At 38.2% G+C, this 18,159-nt stretch overlaps 1 protein-coding gene across 3 annotated transcripts in view; it reads right to left on the bottom strand.

Annotated features, from left to right (window-relative positions):
* PRKCI (protein kinase C iota) overlaps nucleotides 1-18,159 on the bottom strand; it is a 75,784-nt gene that overhangs the window by 18,438 nt on the left and 39,187 nt on the right. For all 3 annotated transcript variants that reach the window (XM_059687011.1, XM_059687012.1, XM_059687010.1), the window contains 7 exons: nucleotides 16,700-16,785; nucleotides 14,946-15,086; nucleotides 11,096-11,150; nucleotides 9,941-9,999; nucleotides 2,132-2,308; nucleotides 1,604-1,701; nucleotides 769-855 (listed from right to left, as the gene is read on the bottom strand). In XM_059687011.1, coding sequence (XP_059542994.1) covers nucleotides 769-855; nucleotides 1,604-1,701; nucleotides 2,132-2,308; nucleotides 9,941-9,999; nucleotides 11,096-11,150; nucleotides 14,946-15,086; nucleotides 16,700-16,785 — 703 coding nt within the window. The remainder of the gene's footprint in view (nucleotides 1-768; nucleotides 856-1,603; nucleotides 1,702-2,131; nucleotides 2,309-9,940; nucleotides 10,000-11,095; nucleotides 11,151-14,945; nucleotides 15,087-16,699; nucleotides 16,786-18,159) is intronic.

Raw genomic sequence — 18,159 nt, 5'->3', positions numbered from 1 at the left:
TCTCAAATATATCTATATATATAAAAGGCTAATATGCTAAGTGTCCGACCTTTCGACTGTTCAAGCAGTAGCTATGACGCACCCTGACCACCAGGAGGCAGACACTCAATGCACAGGCATGAAAACATGGAACAGACTGATGAATCTCAGAGGGAAGGAGGTAGGGGGGAGGGCGGGAAGAGATTAACCAAAGATCTTATATGCATACTAGAGGCCCCGGTGCACAAATTCATGCACCTGTGGGATTCCTCAGCCTGGCCTGTGGGGATTGGGCCGAATCTGTGCACCAGGCCTCCAACATCCTCCGAGGGGTCCTGGATTGCAAGAGGGCGCAGGCCAGGCCGAGGGACCCCCCACCAGTGCACGAATCCATGCACTGGACCTCTAGTATGAATAATAATCATCTAATGAAAAACTGTCAGAGATCACTGCAAAGCTGATAAGATTAATAAGTATTTGTAAATTCAATTATTTCAGAGGCTGATGCTAAAATATTTTAAAGCAATTAGGTTTAGTTGACTAAAGGCTTCCCCTCTAATACTGTTTATACTTTTCAAAAGCTTATAATTATATTATTACATACTATATAATGGTATATATTGTAAAATATTATAATGCAAAATAACTTTTAGGTTAGCTCCCATTACTTACAAAGAATTAACTAGTATCAAAATCAATTAATTTATCTACTGTTTTCAACCACTGGCACATAAAAGTCCCATAGCTGCTCCCCAAAATCCCAACACAAACAATAATCAAGAAATTTACCTGGCATGTTCTTCAGGAAGTTTTCTTTGTCTCTGCATATGAAACATTAGATCTCCTCCATTTACATACTCTATGACAAAGAACAATCTAAAACATAGGAGAGAACACATGAAACCAAGGTCCAAAAGAAGGAAATGTAACTGTGCATTTTAAACATTGTAGAGACCAGTCACAACATAAAGAGCATTCTGTGATCTACCCTGTACAAAAGTCCCAGGAATTTGGTGGAAACAAAGGGTGGTTGTAGTAGAAAGCTGTTAATCACAGTAGATACAAGAAAGTAAACCAGCATGATAGTAATTCTGTAACCTGCTACTTCTGTAGTACCAATTGCAATCCAGACCCTCCCACTCCCATCCCAATTCTAACGTTAAGGTGGTAAGTCACTTCAACTGTCCCTTAAGGTAAAGAAGTTAGGATTTCTCCCCCTAGTTAAACTCTGGGAAACTTTAAATCTAAAGCTAAAACCTTAGGGATATTTAAAAGTATGGATCTCTACTGCCATATTTTGACCATATATATAAATTCATCTTTATGGTTGAAAGTATTACAGATGTTCCCTTTTTTTCCCCCCATTGTCTCCCTCTACATTCCTCACACACACCCCACTGCCCCCCGGCCCTGACCAGTCTATATTTTTTAAGCAGATAATTTCTTCATGCTAATCCAAACAGATACCACTGATTAGCGTTTGGGTGTCAGGAAATCATAAGCATCATACTGTTGTGTCTGTCTCCATGACTTCCGCTTCAGGATTTATAGTATGAAGAGTTCTTATTGTGTAATATGCAAAGTATGTAAAGCCCGTAATCACTCCATTATCTTCCAACCTTACCTGCTTTCTGTCTGAAAGCAAGAATGCAGCCCAACAAGAAAAGGATGATTGGATGCCTGCTCAAAAACATGCTTCTCTGTCTGTACCCAGTCAATATCCTATTTTAAAATATGAAAGAAATATTTACCAAACTGAAATATCATCAAACTATATTTGTTCTTGGCAATTCAATGATCACAAATGCGATTATTAACTAACTATGCTAAATATCAAAGAATGAATGATCATGCAACAATTTATATGAAAAGAGAAAAAAAATACTACCAGTAAATATTTCAATATTATGAAATGGTTTAGAAAACTTTTTCAAAGCTCAATCAAGTACTTTCCCTTGATCATAATATGGTTTGATTTTTATTTTTTAAAAACCTAATAACCATCAGATTTCTTTAAAAATATTTTATATAACCCCTTTGAGGCATTATTTAGAAAAATAGACTGAAATAAGTCATAAACATTGAGGTTTTCTCTGAAATGGTACAGTTAAGTCAATTTAACAGTTTAGAGGTAATAAAACATTGTGCTTACCTCATCATCATTGACAAGCTCTTTTTTCACAACTTTCATTGCATAGATACGATCTGTTTTTTTTAATCGCACCAACAGTACTTTGGCATAACTTCCTCTTCCTATTACCCGGAGCAAATCAAAATCCTGAAGACCTAGACTGGATGATGCTTTGCCGCTTTCCCTGGTGTTCATTGCCTGTTGAGAACATTTATATCAGTTATAACTGGCCCTAGCAGGGGCTTAGTGGTTACAGCATCGGCCTGAGGACTGAAGAGTCATGGGTTCAATTCCAGTAAGGGCAGGTACCTTGGTTGCAGGCTTGATCCCCCGGCCCCAGTGAGGGCACATGTGTGAGGCAACCAATTGATGTTTCTCACTCCCCACCACCCCACTTCCACTCTCTCTAAAAAAAAAAATCAATAGAAAAAATATCCTTGCATGAGGATTAACAACTAAAAAAGAGTTATAACTGGAAGCATTTTGCATAAATATGATACTTCTAACACCTAGTTATACCTATGACTATTTTTAAAATATTTTCTTATTTAAGTTCTTAACCATTCTTTTCTAACATCATTCCAAACGATGCAATCTAACTACTCAAGAAGTGGGGCAAATTCACGAGTTGAGGTCAGAGGGGTGGTGACAACAACGGAGAGGGAGTTGAAACCTGAGAAATGCTAAAGGATGTCTTTAAAAGGATCTGGTAAGCCCTAGCTGGTTTGGCTCAGTGAATAGGGTGTTGGCCTGTGGACTGGGGGGGGGGGGGGGGGGTCCCGGGTTCGATTCCAGTCAAGGGCACATACCCAGGTTATGGGCTGGATCCCCAGTGGGGGGGTGGGAGGGGGTGCGGGAGGCATCCAATCAATGATTCTCTCTCATCAGTGATATTTCTCTCTCTCTCTTCCTCTCTGAAATCAATTTTTTAAAAAGGCTCTGGTAAAACTTTGGGATATAATGAAGATGCAGGAATAAAAATGACACTAACCTTGGTGACTGGGAGAGTGGAGGTACACTGACAGAAAACATAAGTGTGAGCATGAAATAAGATAATGAGCTTGGGTTTTCATTTTGTAGTTAGAAGTTACAATGGGACAGCAAGATGAACAAGTCTGCTGGAAGTCTGATATATGACATCTGAGCTAATGAAAGGACACATTCAGAAACACTGGGAACTATAAGCAGAAAACAAGCATGAGGCAGTTCAGCTACTAGAAAACCTTTTCTACACAACACCAAGGCTCCCTTGGCATGACAATAAGAGCCTTATAATTCATTCACAACTAGAAACGTACTTCTGGTCATTTATAGAGAAGACTGAAGATGATCTTTTATTAGATAGCTGCAAAATTCTCAGCATACAATCAACAGATGTACCCGTGAGAATTAAGTATGAATTTTCTGAAGTGAAGAGAATCAAGAAGAGCAAATAGTAAAGTTTAAGAAAGATAAACAAGTAAGCACTGCGTGTGTGTGTGTGTATGTATGTAATGAAAACTTTTTAAAAAGATTAAAAAGAAGGATCACACATCAAAATTTAGAATGATCTGAATTGGTAAAATGAATAAGTGAAGAGGAGTAAAGAGAAACCAGATTAGGTCAGATTAAGAAAGCAGAGACTAGTTAGAAGCAAAGCAATGTACAGACTTCATATGGCTGACAGTAAACTATAAAAGAGAGTCAAATGGACATAAGCACTGACTGGGAAGACTGAGTGAAGCTACAGAAGCCAGAACACAAGAACATTACCTTCAAAGGGCCTAGCCCAGCCGTGGGCAAACTACGGCCTGCGGGCGGACCGTTTGAAATGAATAAAACTATTGAAAAAAAAGACCGTACCCTTTTATGTAATGATGTTTACTTTGAATGTATATTAGTTCACACAAACACTCCATCCATGCTTTTGTTCCGGCCCTCCGGTCCAGTTTAAGAACCCATTGTGGCCCTTGAGTCAAAAAGTTTGCCCACCCCTGCCCTAACCCCAACTCCTGCTAACCTACGACTTTATATTCTGCAAAAATGCCTTCAAAAAAGAAGTGAAGCCCCAACCGGTTTGGCTCAGTGGATAGAACGTCGGCCTGCGGACTGAAGGGTCTCAGGTTCGATTCCGGTCAAGGGCATGTACCTTGGTTGCAGGCACATCCCCAGTGGGGAGTGTGCAGGAGGCAGCTGATCGATGTTTCTCTCTCATCGATGTTTCTGACTCTCTGTCCCCTCTCCCTTCCTCTCTGTAAAAAAATAAAAATATTTTTTTTAAAAAAAGAAATGAAATAAAAACCTTTTCAGATGAACATTAACTAAGGATATCTATCCATCCCTAGTCAGCTCTCTCTAAAGGAAACACTGAATTCTTCAAGAAAGATGATCTCATATGGGAGGGAAGACATGCAGGAAGAAATGTAGAAAAAAAGAATAAAATATAGATTAAACTTAAATAAGGATTGACTGCGCACACGCACACACACACACACATTTTTAAATGTGACAAAAATAGCACCAAAGGCAGAAAGGGAGGGTAAGTAAATTTAATGTATTTTAAGGTCCTTGTATATGATGAGAAATGGGAAAAGTATAATTAGTAATTGTTATTGAATTTAAATAAATTAAGGATGTAAGATGCAATCCCTAAAACAGGGGTCCTCAAACTTTTTAAACAGGGGGCCAGTTCAACGTCCCTCAGACCGTTGGAGGGCCGGACTATAGTTTAAAAAAAACTATGAACAAATTCCTATGCACACTGCACATACCTTATTTTGAAGTAAGAAACAAAACAGGAACAAATGCAATATTTGTATTTGCATGCGGCCCGCGGGCCGTAGTTTGAGGACCCCTGCCCTAGAACAACCAGTAGTAGACGAGCAAAACAATGTCAAACGGATTCTGGTCAGGATGGTGGAGTAGTCAAGCACTGTGCTCACCTCCTCCCACATCAAATTACAACTAAAAAATAGAGCAATCCACCTGGAGAACCACCTGAAGGCTAGCTGAACGGAGCTGCTCTAGGATATAAAGAAGAGGCCACATCAAGACCTGTAGGAAGGGCAGACTCGAAACAGGCTGGCCCCACACCCACATGTGGCAGCTGAGAGTCAGGAGGGACAGCCTAGCAGCAGAGGTCCGTCCCTCTTAGGAGCGAGGGGCCCCAGCCCCACACCAGCTCCTATCCCAGGAATCCAGTGCCAGGAAGAGTAGTCCCTGCAACAGCTGGATGTGAAACCAGCAGCAATTCCGTCCCAGCAGAGGGAGATGGAGGGCAACTGGAAACCCAGGTATCCTCTTAAAGGGCCCGGGCACAGACTCACTTGCTCACAGGCACTCACCCTGAGCTCCAGCAAAGGGTAAGCAGCTCGAAAGGCACCAGAGACATTCTGGGAAAGACTGAGTTGTGTGTCTTCAAGGCGAAAGCCCCACCGAGCCCCCCTCACAGAACCTCCAGGGGCAGGCAAGTGCCAAACCTGAATCTGCATTAAACAGGTAAACACCACTCACCTATTCCTGGTGACTCACTGAGATCCCGACCCACCCAGCTCTGTGGGGATTCCTTCCAGGTCAGACAGAAGGCTGCTCAAAGCCCAGCAGTCCTCTTAAAGGGCCCGCACAGAGACTCAGTCGCTCTCAGGCAGTCACCCTGAGCTTCCACAAAGGGCCAGCAGCTCACACGGCACAAGACATACGGGGAGAAAGTGAATTCTATGGCTTTGGGGTGAGGGCCACCACCGTCCCTGTGCTGAACCCTCCCCTAACACAGCCTTTAGAGCAGCGGTTCTCAACCTGTGGGTCGCGACCCCTTTGGCGGTCGAACGACCCTTTCACAGAGGTCGTCTAAGACCATCCTGCATATCAGATATTTACATTATGATTCATAACAGTAGCAACATTACAGTTATGCAGTAGCAACGAAAATAATTTTATGGTTGGGGGTCACCACAACATGAGGAACTGTATTTAAAGGGCCAGAAGGTTGAGAACCACTGCTTTAGAGGTAGGTGGGCACCAAATCTGAATCTGCATTAACCTGGTGAAGAATGCTTGCCCCACGGTGGTGACACCCTAAGACCCCACTCCACCCAACTCACATACTGCCTTGGCTCTTTCAGTGGCTGTGCCTCATAGGCAACCTCAGCTCCCACCAAGAGCTTTCTTAAAAAATCCCCCAAGGTCTGCAGGCCCCAGGCCGATGGTGGTTACCCTTGGTATGCCCTGTGCCTTGGTAGCCAACCTCAGGTTACACCTTGCCCGCTTCCATAGACCTCTGGGCCCAGCACACAGAGCTGCCAACCTCAGATCACTCTGTAGCTCTACCAGGTGTCCCTGGGCTGGGCATAGGTAGCAGATGACCTCCGCCTGCACCAAAGCTCCTTACAACAGGCTCCAGAACCAGCACGCCCACTGGCCAGCCTAAGACCACAACAGAGCACCAACCGATTAGTTCCAAAAATGGCACATACCAAGCATGGTCTCAGCAGGCACCACAGCCCTGCTGGGGTGAATATCACTGTGGTTGTGGCCATTCCTCACAGCCACTCAGCCTGAGGGTCAGCCATACCCAATGACAAACAAACAGCAATCCAGGCTCAACTACAATGGGAAGGCACGACAATCCACACAAGGGTTATCCTGGAGTATCCAACTCAGGTGGCCAGGAAGACTATCACTGTGCCCCACAGGACACCTACTACAGAAGGCTATCCTGCCAAGTCTGGACGGCATGGCTGATCCACCTAGTACCCAAAACTAAACACAGAGAGGTAGCCAAAATGAGGAGACAAAAAAAACATACCCCAAATGACAGTACAGGAGAAAACACCAGAAAAATAGCTAAATCAAATGGAGGCAAGAAATCTACCAGGTACAGAGTTCAATGAACTTAGAGGAAGAATAGATAAACTAAGTGAGAACTTCAACAAAGAGAGAGTAAACATAAAAAAGGACATGGGTACCCTAAAAAAAATAATCATAAATGAAGAATCCAATACCTGAAATAAAGAATATGCTAGAAGAATAAACAGTAGGTTAGATAAAGCAGAAGATCAGATCAGTGACTTGGAAGACAAATCAGTGGAAAACACCCAATCAGAACAGGAAAAAGAGGAAAAAATTTTTTAAAATGAGGACAGTTTAAGAGACCTCTGGAACATCAAGTATACCAACATTTGCATCATGGGGTAACCAGAATGAGAAGAGAGAGAGCAAGTATTGAAAACTGATTTGATAAAATAATGATTGGAAATGTCCTTAACATGGTGAAAGAAATGGATACACAAGTCCAGGAGGCACAGAGTCCCAAACAAGACGAACCTCAAAAGGCCTACAACAAGACACATTATAATTAAAACGCCAAAGACTAAAGACAAAGAGAAACTATTAAAAGCAGCAAGAGAAAAACAGTTACCTACAAGGAAGCTCCCATAGACTGTCAGTTGATTTCTCAACAAAAACTTTATAGGTCAGAGGGAATTGGCATAAAATATTCAAAGCAATGAAAAACAATGGCCTACAATCAAAATTACTCTACCCAGCACAGCTATCATTTAAAAATCAAAGGAGAGATGATGAGCTTCCCAGATAAGAAAAAGCTAAAGGAATTCATCATCACCAAACCAGTATTTCAAGAAATGTTAAAAGGACTTCTTTAAGAAAAAAAGAAAAACAAATATGAAAAACAAAATGACAATAACTATATACCTATCAACAATCACTTTAAGTGTAAATGGATTAAATGCTCCAATCAAAGGACACAGGGTGGCTGAATTGATCAGAAACAAGACCCATACATATGCTGTCTACAAGAGACTCATTTCAGATCAAAAGGCACACACAGAATATAAAGGGATGGACAAAGATATTTCAAGGAAATGGAAATAAACAAAAAAGCTGGGGTAGCAATACTTCTATTACACAAAATAGACTTTAAAACAAAGGCTCTAAGAGACAAAGAGGGACAATACACAAGAGTAAAGAGATCAACCCAGCAAGAAGATATCACCCTGTAAACATTTACACACCCAATTAGGGGCACCTACATTCATAAAGCAAATATTGATGGAAGTATAGGGTCAGATCGACAGCAATTATTGGGGACTTTAACACCCAACTGGCAAATATGGATAGATCACCCAAACAAAATTAAGAAGGAAATAGCATGAAATAAGCCAGTCAATGAAAGAAAAATACCACATGATCTCACTCATTTATGGATAATTAAGACCATTATAAACTGATGAACAAAAATAGATACAGAGGCAGAGCAACATCGAACAGACTGTCAAATTACAGCGGGAAGGCCAGGGAGGGTTGGGGGGATGGGTAAGAGAGCAACTGAAGGACTTGTATGCATGCATATAAGCATAACCAATGGACACAAGACACTGGGTGGTATGGGAGGCTAGGGGAAGGTCAAGGGGAGGGGAAAAAAGGAGGAAAAAGAAAGGAAATAGCAACCTTAAATGACATATTAGACCAAATAGATGTAATTGATATTTTTAGAACATTTCACCCCAAAGCAGCAGAATATACATTCTTTTCAAGCACTCAGAGAACATTTCCCAGGAGAGATCACATATTAGGTCACAGACAAGTCTTCATAAATTTCAGAAGATTAAAATAATTTTAAACATCTTTTCTGACTGTAGTGGTATGAAACTAGAAATCAATTACAAGAAAATAACTGGAAAATACACAAAAACATGGAGACTAAACAATGAATGAGTTAACAATGAGATCAAGGAAGAAATCAAAAGATACCTGTGACAAATGAAATGAAAACACAACCCCAAAATCTATGGGACACAGTGAAAGCAGTCCTAAGGGGGAAATTCACAGAAACGCAAGCCTACCTCAAGAAACAAGAAAAGGCTCTCCCACCCAGAAACACATCCATGCCTTTCGCTTTTCCCATCCCCTCCCCATCCCTGCTTCAGGCATGTTACCACTAGCTTCCTCACTCCCAAGCTCCAACAGCCTTTCTTTTATCTCCATAACTTGTTTCCTAAGTCCATTTCTTCTAGGAATTACTTCTCCTACCTCTTTGATTTACCAAATAAATGTTCTCTACAATTTGGGTCTTCTTGGTTCTGAATTCTTTCCTAGCCAGAACCCAAGTACCAAAAAAAAAACTCAAGTTAAAAAAAAAAAAAAAAAAAAAGACAGCCGAAACCGGTTTGGCTCAGTGGATAGAGCGTCAGCTTGCGGACTGAAGGGTCCCAGGTTCGATTCCGGTCAAGGGCATGTACCTGGGTTGCGGGCACATCCCCAGTGGGAGATGTGCAGGAGGCAGCTGATCGATGTTTCTCTCTCATTGATGTTTCTAGCTCTCTATCTCCCTCCCTTCCTCTCTGTAAAAAATCAATAAAATATATTTAAAAAAAAAAAAAAGACAGAAACAAAAAAAATCTAAGCAAGTCAATTTGTCATATTTTTACATTGTCATATTAAATAATGGCATGGCACAGCCAGTTTGGCTCAGTGGATAGAGCATCAGCCCACAAGTTGAAGGGTTCTAGATTCTATTCCAGTCTAGGGCATGTACCTCCATTGCAGGTGCAAGCCCCAGGCCTGGTCCAGGTGCATGAGGGAGGCAACCAATCCATGTGTGTCTTTCTCACATCAATGTTTCTCTCTCTCTGTCTCTCCCCCTCCCTTCCAGTCTCTCTAAAAATCAATGGAAGTATATCCTCGGTGAGGATTTAAAAAAAAAGCTCATGGCATAATGTACAATAAGACTAATTAACCTTCAATAAACTAACATGAACAACTATTTTAAACATTTTTATTTAAAAAACTACTTTTAAATATAATTATTTTTTTAAAAAAGACTAATTAACTTACCTCCTTTTCTTCACCAACTTGGTCCAAACTCTCATGACTTGAAGGATTATATGGAATTACTAAAATCCAATCCCAAACATTAAAAAAAGAGAAAAACAGCATCCATTAAGCTCAGTTTGACTTAAAATTTTCTCTTGATTTGATTATTTTAGTTTTTCTTTCTGGTCTTGATCATTTAAAATTAAGTAGCTGTCTTACTAATAACAAAGTGTATATAAATATGAATTAAATCCTAATCTTTAATGAGGGTAAAGGAGAGCAAAAAACAATCAGTAACCAAGTGCTGATTTTACCAAATATTTTTGCTATTTTAAAAATGTTTTCCTTCTTTACAAATTAATCCATTTCTCTATAAGGGTGACTCTTTAAACCCATTTGATTATTTTAGTATGAGTGAGGCATGGAAGCAGGGGCTCTGGTTTGCATTCCTCACTTCTTTCATACTTAAAATGCTCCTAACTGCTGCACCACGTAGGTGAAGTAAAGAACTGACAAGATTGTACTCTAGGCTTCTATTCCTTTCATATAACCAGCTTCTGCTATGAACAAGAGACTATATTCTGTCCTTTCAGAACAGTCCTTGCTTTGCCGCCTTTGATTCATCCCCTATTAGGCTTCTCTATCCCATTTAATTGCTCCTTAAACTTCCCAGATACACATTTGACGTTTGTATCTACTTCACATTTGAATTCACATGATCTTTTTTGAATTTTTATACTGCATCTCTATATCTTTTACATACTTTCTACTTCTGATAACAAAGCTTTTAATAAAAACAGGTCACTTTAACAGAGTCAACATGGCCCACAAAATCAGTATGTTTTCATTATTGGGAAAAAAAACAAAACTAGGTTTGCTGAATTTAAAGGGGTCTTAAACAAAATTAACCTGAATTAGAGAAAATAGTCATTTGTTGTAATTTACATATTTGTCTTTTTAAAATGTCAAATGTACGTTAAATATTGTGATGATATTACCACCATAAAATATGGTTACCTCGCTTTTATGTGGGTAGAACAGAAATGTTTTTAAACTTAGGTGTAAGAGTCACTTAAAGAAGTCTTTGGGGGGAAAAAAATCAATGGGAAAAAAAAAAAGAAGTCTTTGAACAATATTTTGTTAATGAACAATAATTCATGACAGTGTCATTTTTACCTGTTTGTGCATGGTCTGAGTGCACGGATGACGGATCCACGGGCATCATTGGTTCCTAGAAACATTTCCAAAGAAACAGCAACTCAGTGGATTCTTTTTAAATCCCAATAACTCTATAAATTCTGGAGCATTATTTTAATGAGACACATCATATTAACACATAAATTTGACAAAATATTACTTATAATGAGAACTATATTACTATATTTAATTTGCTTTTAATTTTACTATCTGACACCATATAATATTCCTGTAAATGAGGTAATGTCACATTTTACAGATAACGGAAGGAACACATGAAACTACTTTCAGGCCATCAAATAGAAATAAAAATTATTCTCCTATATATTCTGATTTCTCTTATACACTACCTAATCTTCTTTCAAGCTCCATATACACTTTAAGTCTTTGGGAGGAGTCTCTAGTATTTGACTTCTTTAGCTGAGGCCCAGAGATTGATTTCAAGATGTCTATACACCTCTTGAAATTCCATCTAAAATTTTGTGGGAAGGTGTCAGTGAACCAAAAAAGGAAAAGAAATACCCCCTAGAAATTGACTTAACCACTGTCAATAACCTAGGATAATACTAATCCAAACCAAAATGTTACTAATTCATTAATCTTGGACCCAGATTTAATGAATACCAGCAAGAAAAGGTGAACCTGAGAAGGAACATTAATTATACATTTATAATTTTAAGGCTGCCTTAAAGATAGGGCTCATGAATTTCTTACTGCATTTAGCACCTATTCTAAATATAATCACTAACCCTGTCCCGCTTGTGTGTTTTTTTTTCCATTCATAAATTCACACAAGTCATCCATCACCTAGGAATACGCACACAAATATCAATAGTAACCTGGAGAAATTATGTTCATACTTTTTGGCCTTCTGTTTTTCCTTAAGATTGGATTTTTACCTCCGTAACTTGGACAAACCCACATCTAAGCTTATATGAACCAGCTACATAATTCTAACACCAAAGAGACACCGCTAATAATCTTTGTTCAAAGAAGGTACTATGAGTAAACATGGTATAATCGTTCTAGAAGACAATTTAGAAGGAGGCATCCAGATCTTTTTTTTTTTTTTTTTTTTAATTGATTTTTTACAGAGAGGAAGGGAGAGAGATAGAGAGATAGAAACATCGATGAGAGAGAAACATCGATCAGCTGCCTCCTGCACACCCCCTACTGGGGATGTGCCCGCAACCCAGGTACATGCCCTTGACCGGAATCGAACCTGGGACCTTTCAGTCCGCAGGCCGACGCTCTATCCACTGAGCCAAACCGGTTTCGGCTAGATCTTTTTAAATACATATATTCTTTAACCCAATACTTCTTCTTAAGATTTGTTCACCAGTAAGTTCATTATGATTTTCTTCATAGGAAAATTTAGAAAACAACTCCACTGTTCAATCATGAAGAACAGGTTAAAAAAAATTATGGTATTGACATATAACAAAATATTATGCTAAAAGTGATGAGGAGATAGGTAGCTAAATATAGAAAGATGACAAAAATATATTACTCAGTAAGAAAAATGGGTTAGAAAACATTACCCATATGATTTCACTTTTGTTAAAAAGCATGTAAAAGAATGAGACATCCAAACATTATGTGCCTTCTGATGGATAAACACTCCACCTTTGATAAAGTAGTCTCAAAAATAACCCACAAAAATAAAACCCAAGCCTACTATCTAATCAAACCTCTAGATCCAACTATAATATACAGAAAATAAAGAGGAAAGAGGAATATTTTAAACAATACCATGAAAAAAGCAAAAGAAAAATTAAGCAAAACTAAATGACAATAGAGTTTCTCCTACACTTAAATTGTAAGGGGGGGAAAGAAAGCGAGCAAGAGTGAGAGAGCAAGACACACAGAAGGGGAGAGAGGGAGATAAAGAGAGAGCAATCGGTATTTTTAAAAATAGGGAAGACGTATCAATCAATTGCAAATATGGGCTTCATTTGGATCCTGATTCATAATGAAAATTATAAAAACAGAACATTTATGAGACAACTGAAAATGTGAACATTGCCTGGATGGATATCTGACATAAGGAATTTGGTTTTTAGTTTTTAAAAAGAATCTTTATTGTTAGAGGTACATTCTGAAACACGTCTGGGATTTGTTTCAACATAACACAGGGTTAAATTGGCCGGGGTATAGGTGAAACAAGATTGGTTGTGCATTAATAACTGTTGGAGCAGGGTGATTGGTATTATGGAAGTTCATTACATGGTTCCAACTACTCTTAATATATGTTTAAATTTTTTCTACATGGAAAAATTTTAAATGTTTATACATATAAATCTTTATGGAAAGATATATACAAATGACCTTTAGATGGTAGATTTCATGGGAAATTTTTATTTAATTTTTCTTTATTCATCTGTAGTCTCTATTTTTTCTATAATGAACATGTTTTTATTGCATATTTAAAAAAGAAAGTGAAGCCCTAGCTCAGTATGGCGAACCTATGACACGCGTGTCAGAGGTGACACGCGAACTCATTTTTTTGGTTGATTTTTCTTTGTTAAATGGCATTTAAATATATAAAATAAATATGAAAAATATAAATCTTTGTTTTACTATGGTTGCAAATATCAAAAAATTTCTATATGTGACACGGCACCAGAGTTAAGTTAGGGTTTTTCAAAATGCTGACACACCGAGCTCAAAAGGTTCGCCATCACTGCCCTAGCTGGTTTGGCTCAGTGGATAGAGTGTCGGCCAAAGAGTCCCGGGTTCAATTCCAATCAAAGGTTTGAGTCAGTTACAGGTTCCTCCCTGGCCCAGGCCCTGGCCAGGGCATGTGCAGGAGGCAACCAATTGATGTGTTTCTCTCACATCTGTATTTTTCTCTGCCTTTCCCTATCTCTTCCACTTTCTCTAAAATCAATGGAAAAATATCCTCAAGTGATGATTTAAAAAAGAAAGTGAAAAATAGCCCTAGCCAGTTTGGCTCAGTGGATAGAGCGTCGTCCTGTGGACTGAAGGGTCCCGGGTTTGATTCTGGTCAAGGGCACATGCCTGGGATGCAGGCTCAATCCCCAGTAGGGGGTGTGTAGGAGGCAGCCGATCAATGATTCTCTTTCATCATTGATGTTTCTATCTCTCTCTCCTCCCTTCCTCTCTGTAATAAATAAAAATATATTCGAAGAAACAAAAGAAAGTGAAAAATAAAAATTTTAAAAGCAAAACTCTCAATTAATCTGATAGTTTAAATAGCAAACGTGAAGACTGTTCTTACCTGATCTGTGCTTAGTGTCCATGCTCGAGTAATGGGAGCTATCAACTAATGAGGCTAGCTTAAAGAAGAGAGCCCTAACCAGTTTGGCTCAGTGGATAGAGCGTCGGCCTGCGAACTCAAGGGTCCCAGGTTCGATTCCGGTCAAGGGCATCTACCTTGGTTGCGGGCACATACCCAGTAGGGGGTGTGCAGGAGGCAGCTGATCGATGTTTCTCTCTCATCGATGTTTCTAACTCTCTATCCCTCTCCCTTCCTCTCTGTAAAAAATCAATAAAATATATTATTAAAAAAAAGAGAGAAAAGAATCTCTTAAATGCTTCTCCCTGTATCTTCCTACTTTAGACCAGAGGATTTTATATCAGGCTAAACATAAAACTATAACCTACAAACAAATTTGTAATGACAATTCCCAAATTCACAATATGTGAGCTGACTGTAAAATATTCCTACCCACATTTATAACAACACTGTTGAGTTGTGATTCCTTCTCCCGCCGCCCTCCCGCCACACACACACACTTTAGACCTCTGTTCTAGTAACATTATAAAAAATGCTCTATTAAAAATAAAGAAGACAACTGTGTCTTACCGGTGGTAAAGAATGTCGCCCACATTCACTTGTGACAAGTTTGTGGCATTTCTTATGAACCAAGAGTTTGCAGTTGATGCATTTATATCCCTGGCGTCCAAGTCCCCATATCCGGTCGGTACAGATGGCACAGTGGGCACGCTAGAAAGAGTAATTCAAAAGAATTCAGTGAAACAGAAAAAAAAAAAGTCATAATCATTCCCCAACAGTTTGTTCATAAAATAGTGAAAATAAGTGGCTTTATTCTCTAATTCAGTCCTCTTCATCATACATAACTTTTTCAAAGCTATGATGGTCTGGGAAAAATAAACAGAAAAGAGAGTTTGTTTTAAAGAGACAGTGAGCCCTGGCCCATGTGGCTCAATTGGTTGGGTGTTGTTCCGTGCACTGAAGGGGTTGCCTTTTTGATTCCAGGTGAGGGCACATGCCTGGGCTACGGGCTTGCTCCCCAGTAGCGGGCATGCAAGAGAGAGCAGATGGATGTTTCATTCTCACATCAATGGTTCTTTCTTTCTCTCCCTTCCTCTCTCTCTCAAAACTAATAAAAAAACTGTTTAAAGAGAGAGTGAAATTTGCAACATGTTGTTTTGTTGTAAGTCCAAGACTTTTCAGTCTTCATATAATTAGGTTTAGATTTATAAAAATAGGAAAATTGAGTAAACTTGGAAAACATACGGCAGAAAATACAGTACAAGGACTCTCAATCAAAAATAAACCTTCCAGACTGTTCAGAGGTCAAACCAAAGCCCTGCTCTCTTAAAGAGCAATACCTAAAGTGACTTTTCATTTTATAGCTTTTTTGTTGTTGTTGTTAATATGTTTTTATTGATTTTAGAGAGAGAGGAAGGGAGAGGGAGAAAAAGAGAGAGGAACATCAATCAGCTTTCTCCCGTACACACCCCAACACACAACCTGGGCACGTGCCCTGACCAGGATCAAACCAACGACCTTTTGGTGCATAGGGCTAAAGCTCAACCAACTGAGTCAGATCAGCCAAGGTCAAAGCTTTTTAATTATCAGTGGTACCTTGGGTGATGACTTCTATTTACATTAATGAATTCGGAACATGGCACCAGTTTTAAAATGGAAACGGGAGTCCATTGTTTTAGAGTTATCAAGAATAGTTAAAAATGTGAACTTCTGGAGATAAAATGTTTTCAAACCCCGGCTCTGCAACTTACTAGCTTTCTCATCTTGGGCAAGTTATTTAAATGCCCCACCCCTCAGTTTCTTCATCTATAAAATGGAAATATATAGTACCTATCTCACAAGGTTGTGGTAAGGATTAAATGAATTAGTATATGTCCAGCATTTGGAAAAGTGCCTGAAACATAGTAAAAGCTAGAGAAGTGTTTGCAATTATTTTCTAAACAGTGAAAATTAAAATTACAATATTAAATGATTTGCAAAATAAAACTTGTTTATTTTATGAGTATCTGGAGTTATATTTAAAAATACAACATTCTGGATAAGGACACATATGTAATACCTTAATCAATAAAAAAAAAATTAAAAAATAGAACATTCTTATAGCTAGGGCAACCATATAACTAATCATCAAATCAGGAACATTTTTAAGAGTGACAGGAGATTCTATTAAAAATTACATCAAGAAAACAGGTGTACTGCATAAACTGGGAATGTTAGGCAACCTTACTCCTTTAAAGGGAATAACAAGACTACCTTTCTTTCATAATAGAGAGGGGGAAAAATAGATTTCTCAAATTATCAACATTCAACAAACTAAGGTTTACCCTGTTGAAACGCTTGGCTTGAAAAGTGTGGCCATTTGCACAATAAAGCTTTCTCCAGCGGCGTGCACCTCTGCGGTAGATGGACTCTGAAAAGAGATTGAGAGTTTAAAAAAGAACAAGTGTGTATAAAAATCATTATTATAATTAAGTCTGTTATTTTTTTCATGATATTAATAGCAAGAAAATAATTTATATCGATAAAAACCTGAAAGTGAAAAAAATAAACTGGATTCATCAAGGGACTTGATGAAAATATAGCCCATGGAATATAAATGTTTCAGTAACCATTATTACTTTTCTGTTTTTGCAATAAACACCTTCATCCTTCACCTAGATTTACCAATTACTAACATTTTATTTTGACACAGTATATCTAAGCAAGCACTTGCTTTCCTCTCTATTTACACATACATTTCCTCCTGAATCACTTAAAGGTAAGTTGCAGATATCCTTTTAAACTTCACCCTTAAACTCCCATTGCCTAAGATTAAGGACATTCCCCCTAATTCCACTTAAGCACAATACCATTACCATGTCTTAGAAAATTAGCATTAATTTAATATTACCTAATATGAAGTTCAGATGCAAATTTCTCTATTTGCCCTCAATGTGTCATTCATAGCTTCCTTTTTCTCTTCAGGATCTAATCAAGATTCAGGCACTGCATTTGGATTGGCACTGTTTAGAAAATGGTAATTGCAAGGATGCTATACCTTTTTGTCTCTTTCATGTATGCTAAAACATTCAACGTTGCTGTCTGTTTTCCCTAAGGTTGAGGATTTTTTTTGTTTTTTAAGTCGAGGCAGTTGTCTTAGGTTCTACATTCTGGATTTATCTGTTTCCTCATTAGAGTCAGTAATAAATATTTTGCCAAAAATAATACACTGGTGACACATCAAGAAATACACAAATGTCAAATTGTTGACTCTCACTACTGGTGCTCACTCTGTTGAAGGCAGTGATTGCTCGTTCTCTTTATTGCAAAGGTACATTTTCCTTTTTGTAAGTCGTCTTACAAATATCTAAGTGACATTTTGTAACCACAAGAATATTCTCCTCAGCAACAACCTTTCATCCAATTGTCTTTAAATTAATGCTTTTCCTAAACAAAGAACTACCACAAAATCATTCTAGACTACCTGTGAAATTTTGGTTTTAATTCAATCACTATTATATATATTTATATATATATATATATATATATATATATATATATATATATATAGTCTATTAGTCATTAAGAAATATTCCATAATAATAGTTAATACTGTGGAAAGATTCCATTAGGTTTCTAAACTCATTTTAAAGCAAATGTAGCACTGGATTTACTATTTAAATAGAAAAGACCAATTGAAATGCTCTGAATTAGAAATCTTGAGATAGTGTAATATATAACCTTAAATATAGATGTTTTATTTTTACTTAAATATATTTTTATTGATTTCAGAGAGGAAGGAAGA

This window comes from Myotis daubentonii, chromosome 3 (assembly GCF_963259705.1).
Source record: "Myotis daubentonii chromosome 3, mMyoDau2.1, whole genome shotgun sequence".
Taxonomy (NCBI): domain Eukaryota; kingdom Metazoa; phylum Chordata; class Mammalia; order Chiroptera; family Vespertilionidae; genus Myotis; species Myotis daubentonii.
The sequence above is the reverse complement of the archived record's forward strand: the minus strand, read 5'-3'. Positions and strand labels throughout refer to the sequence as shown.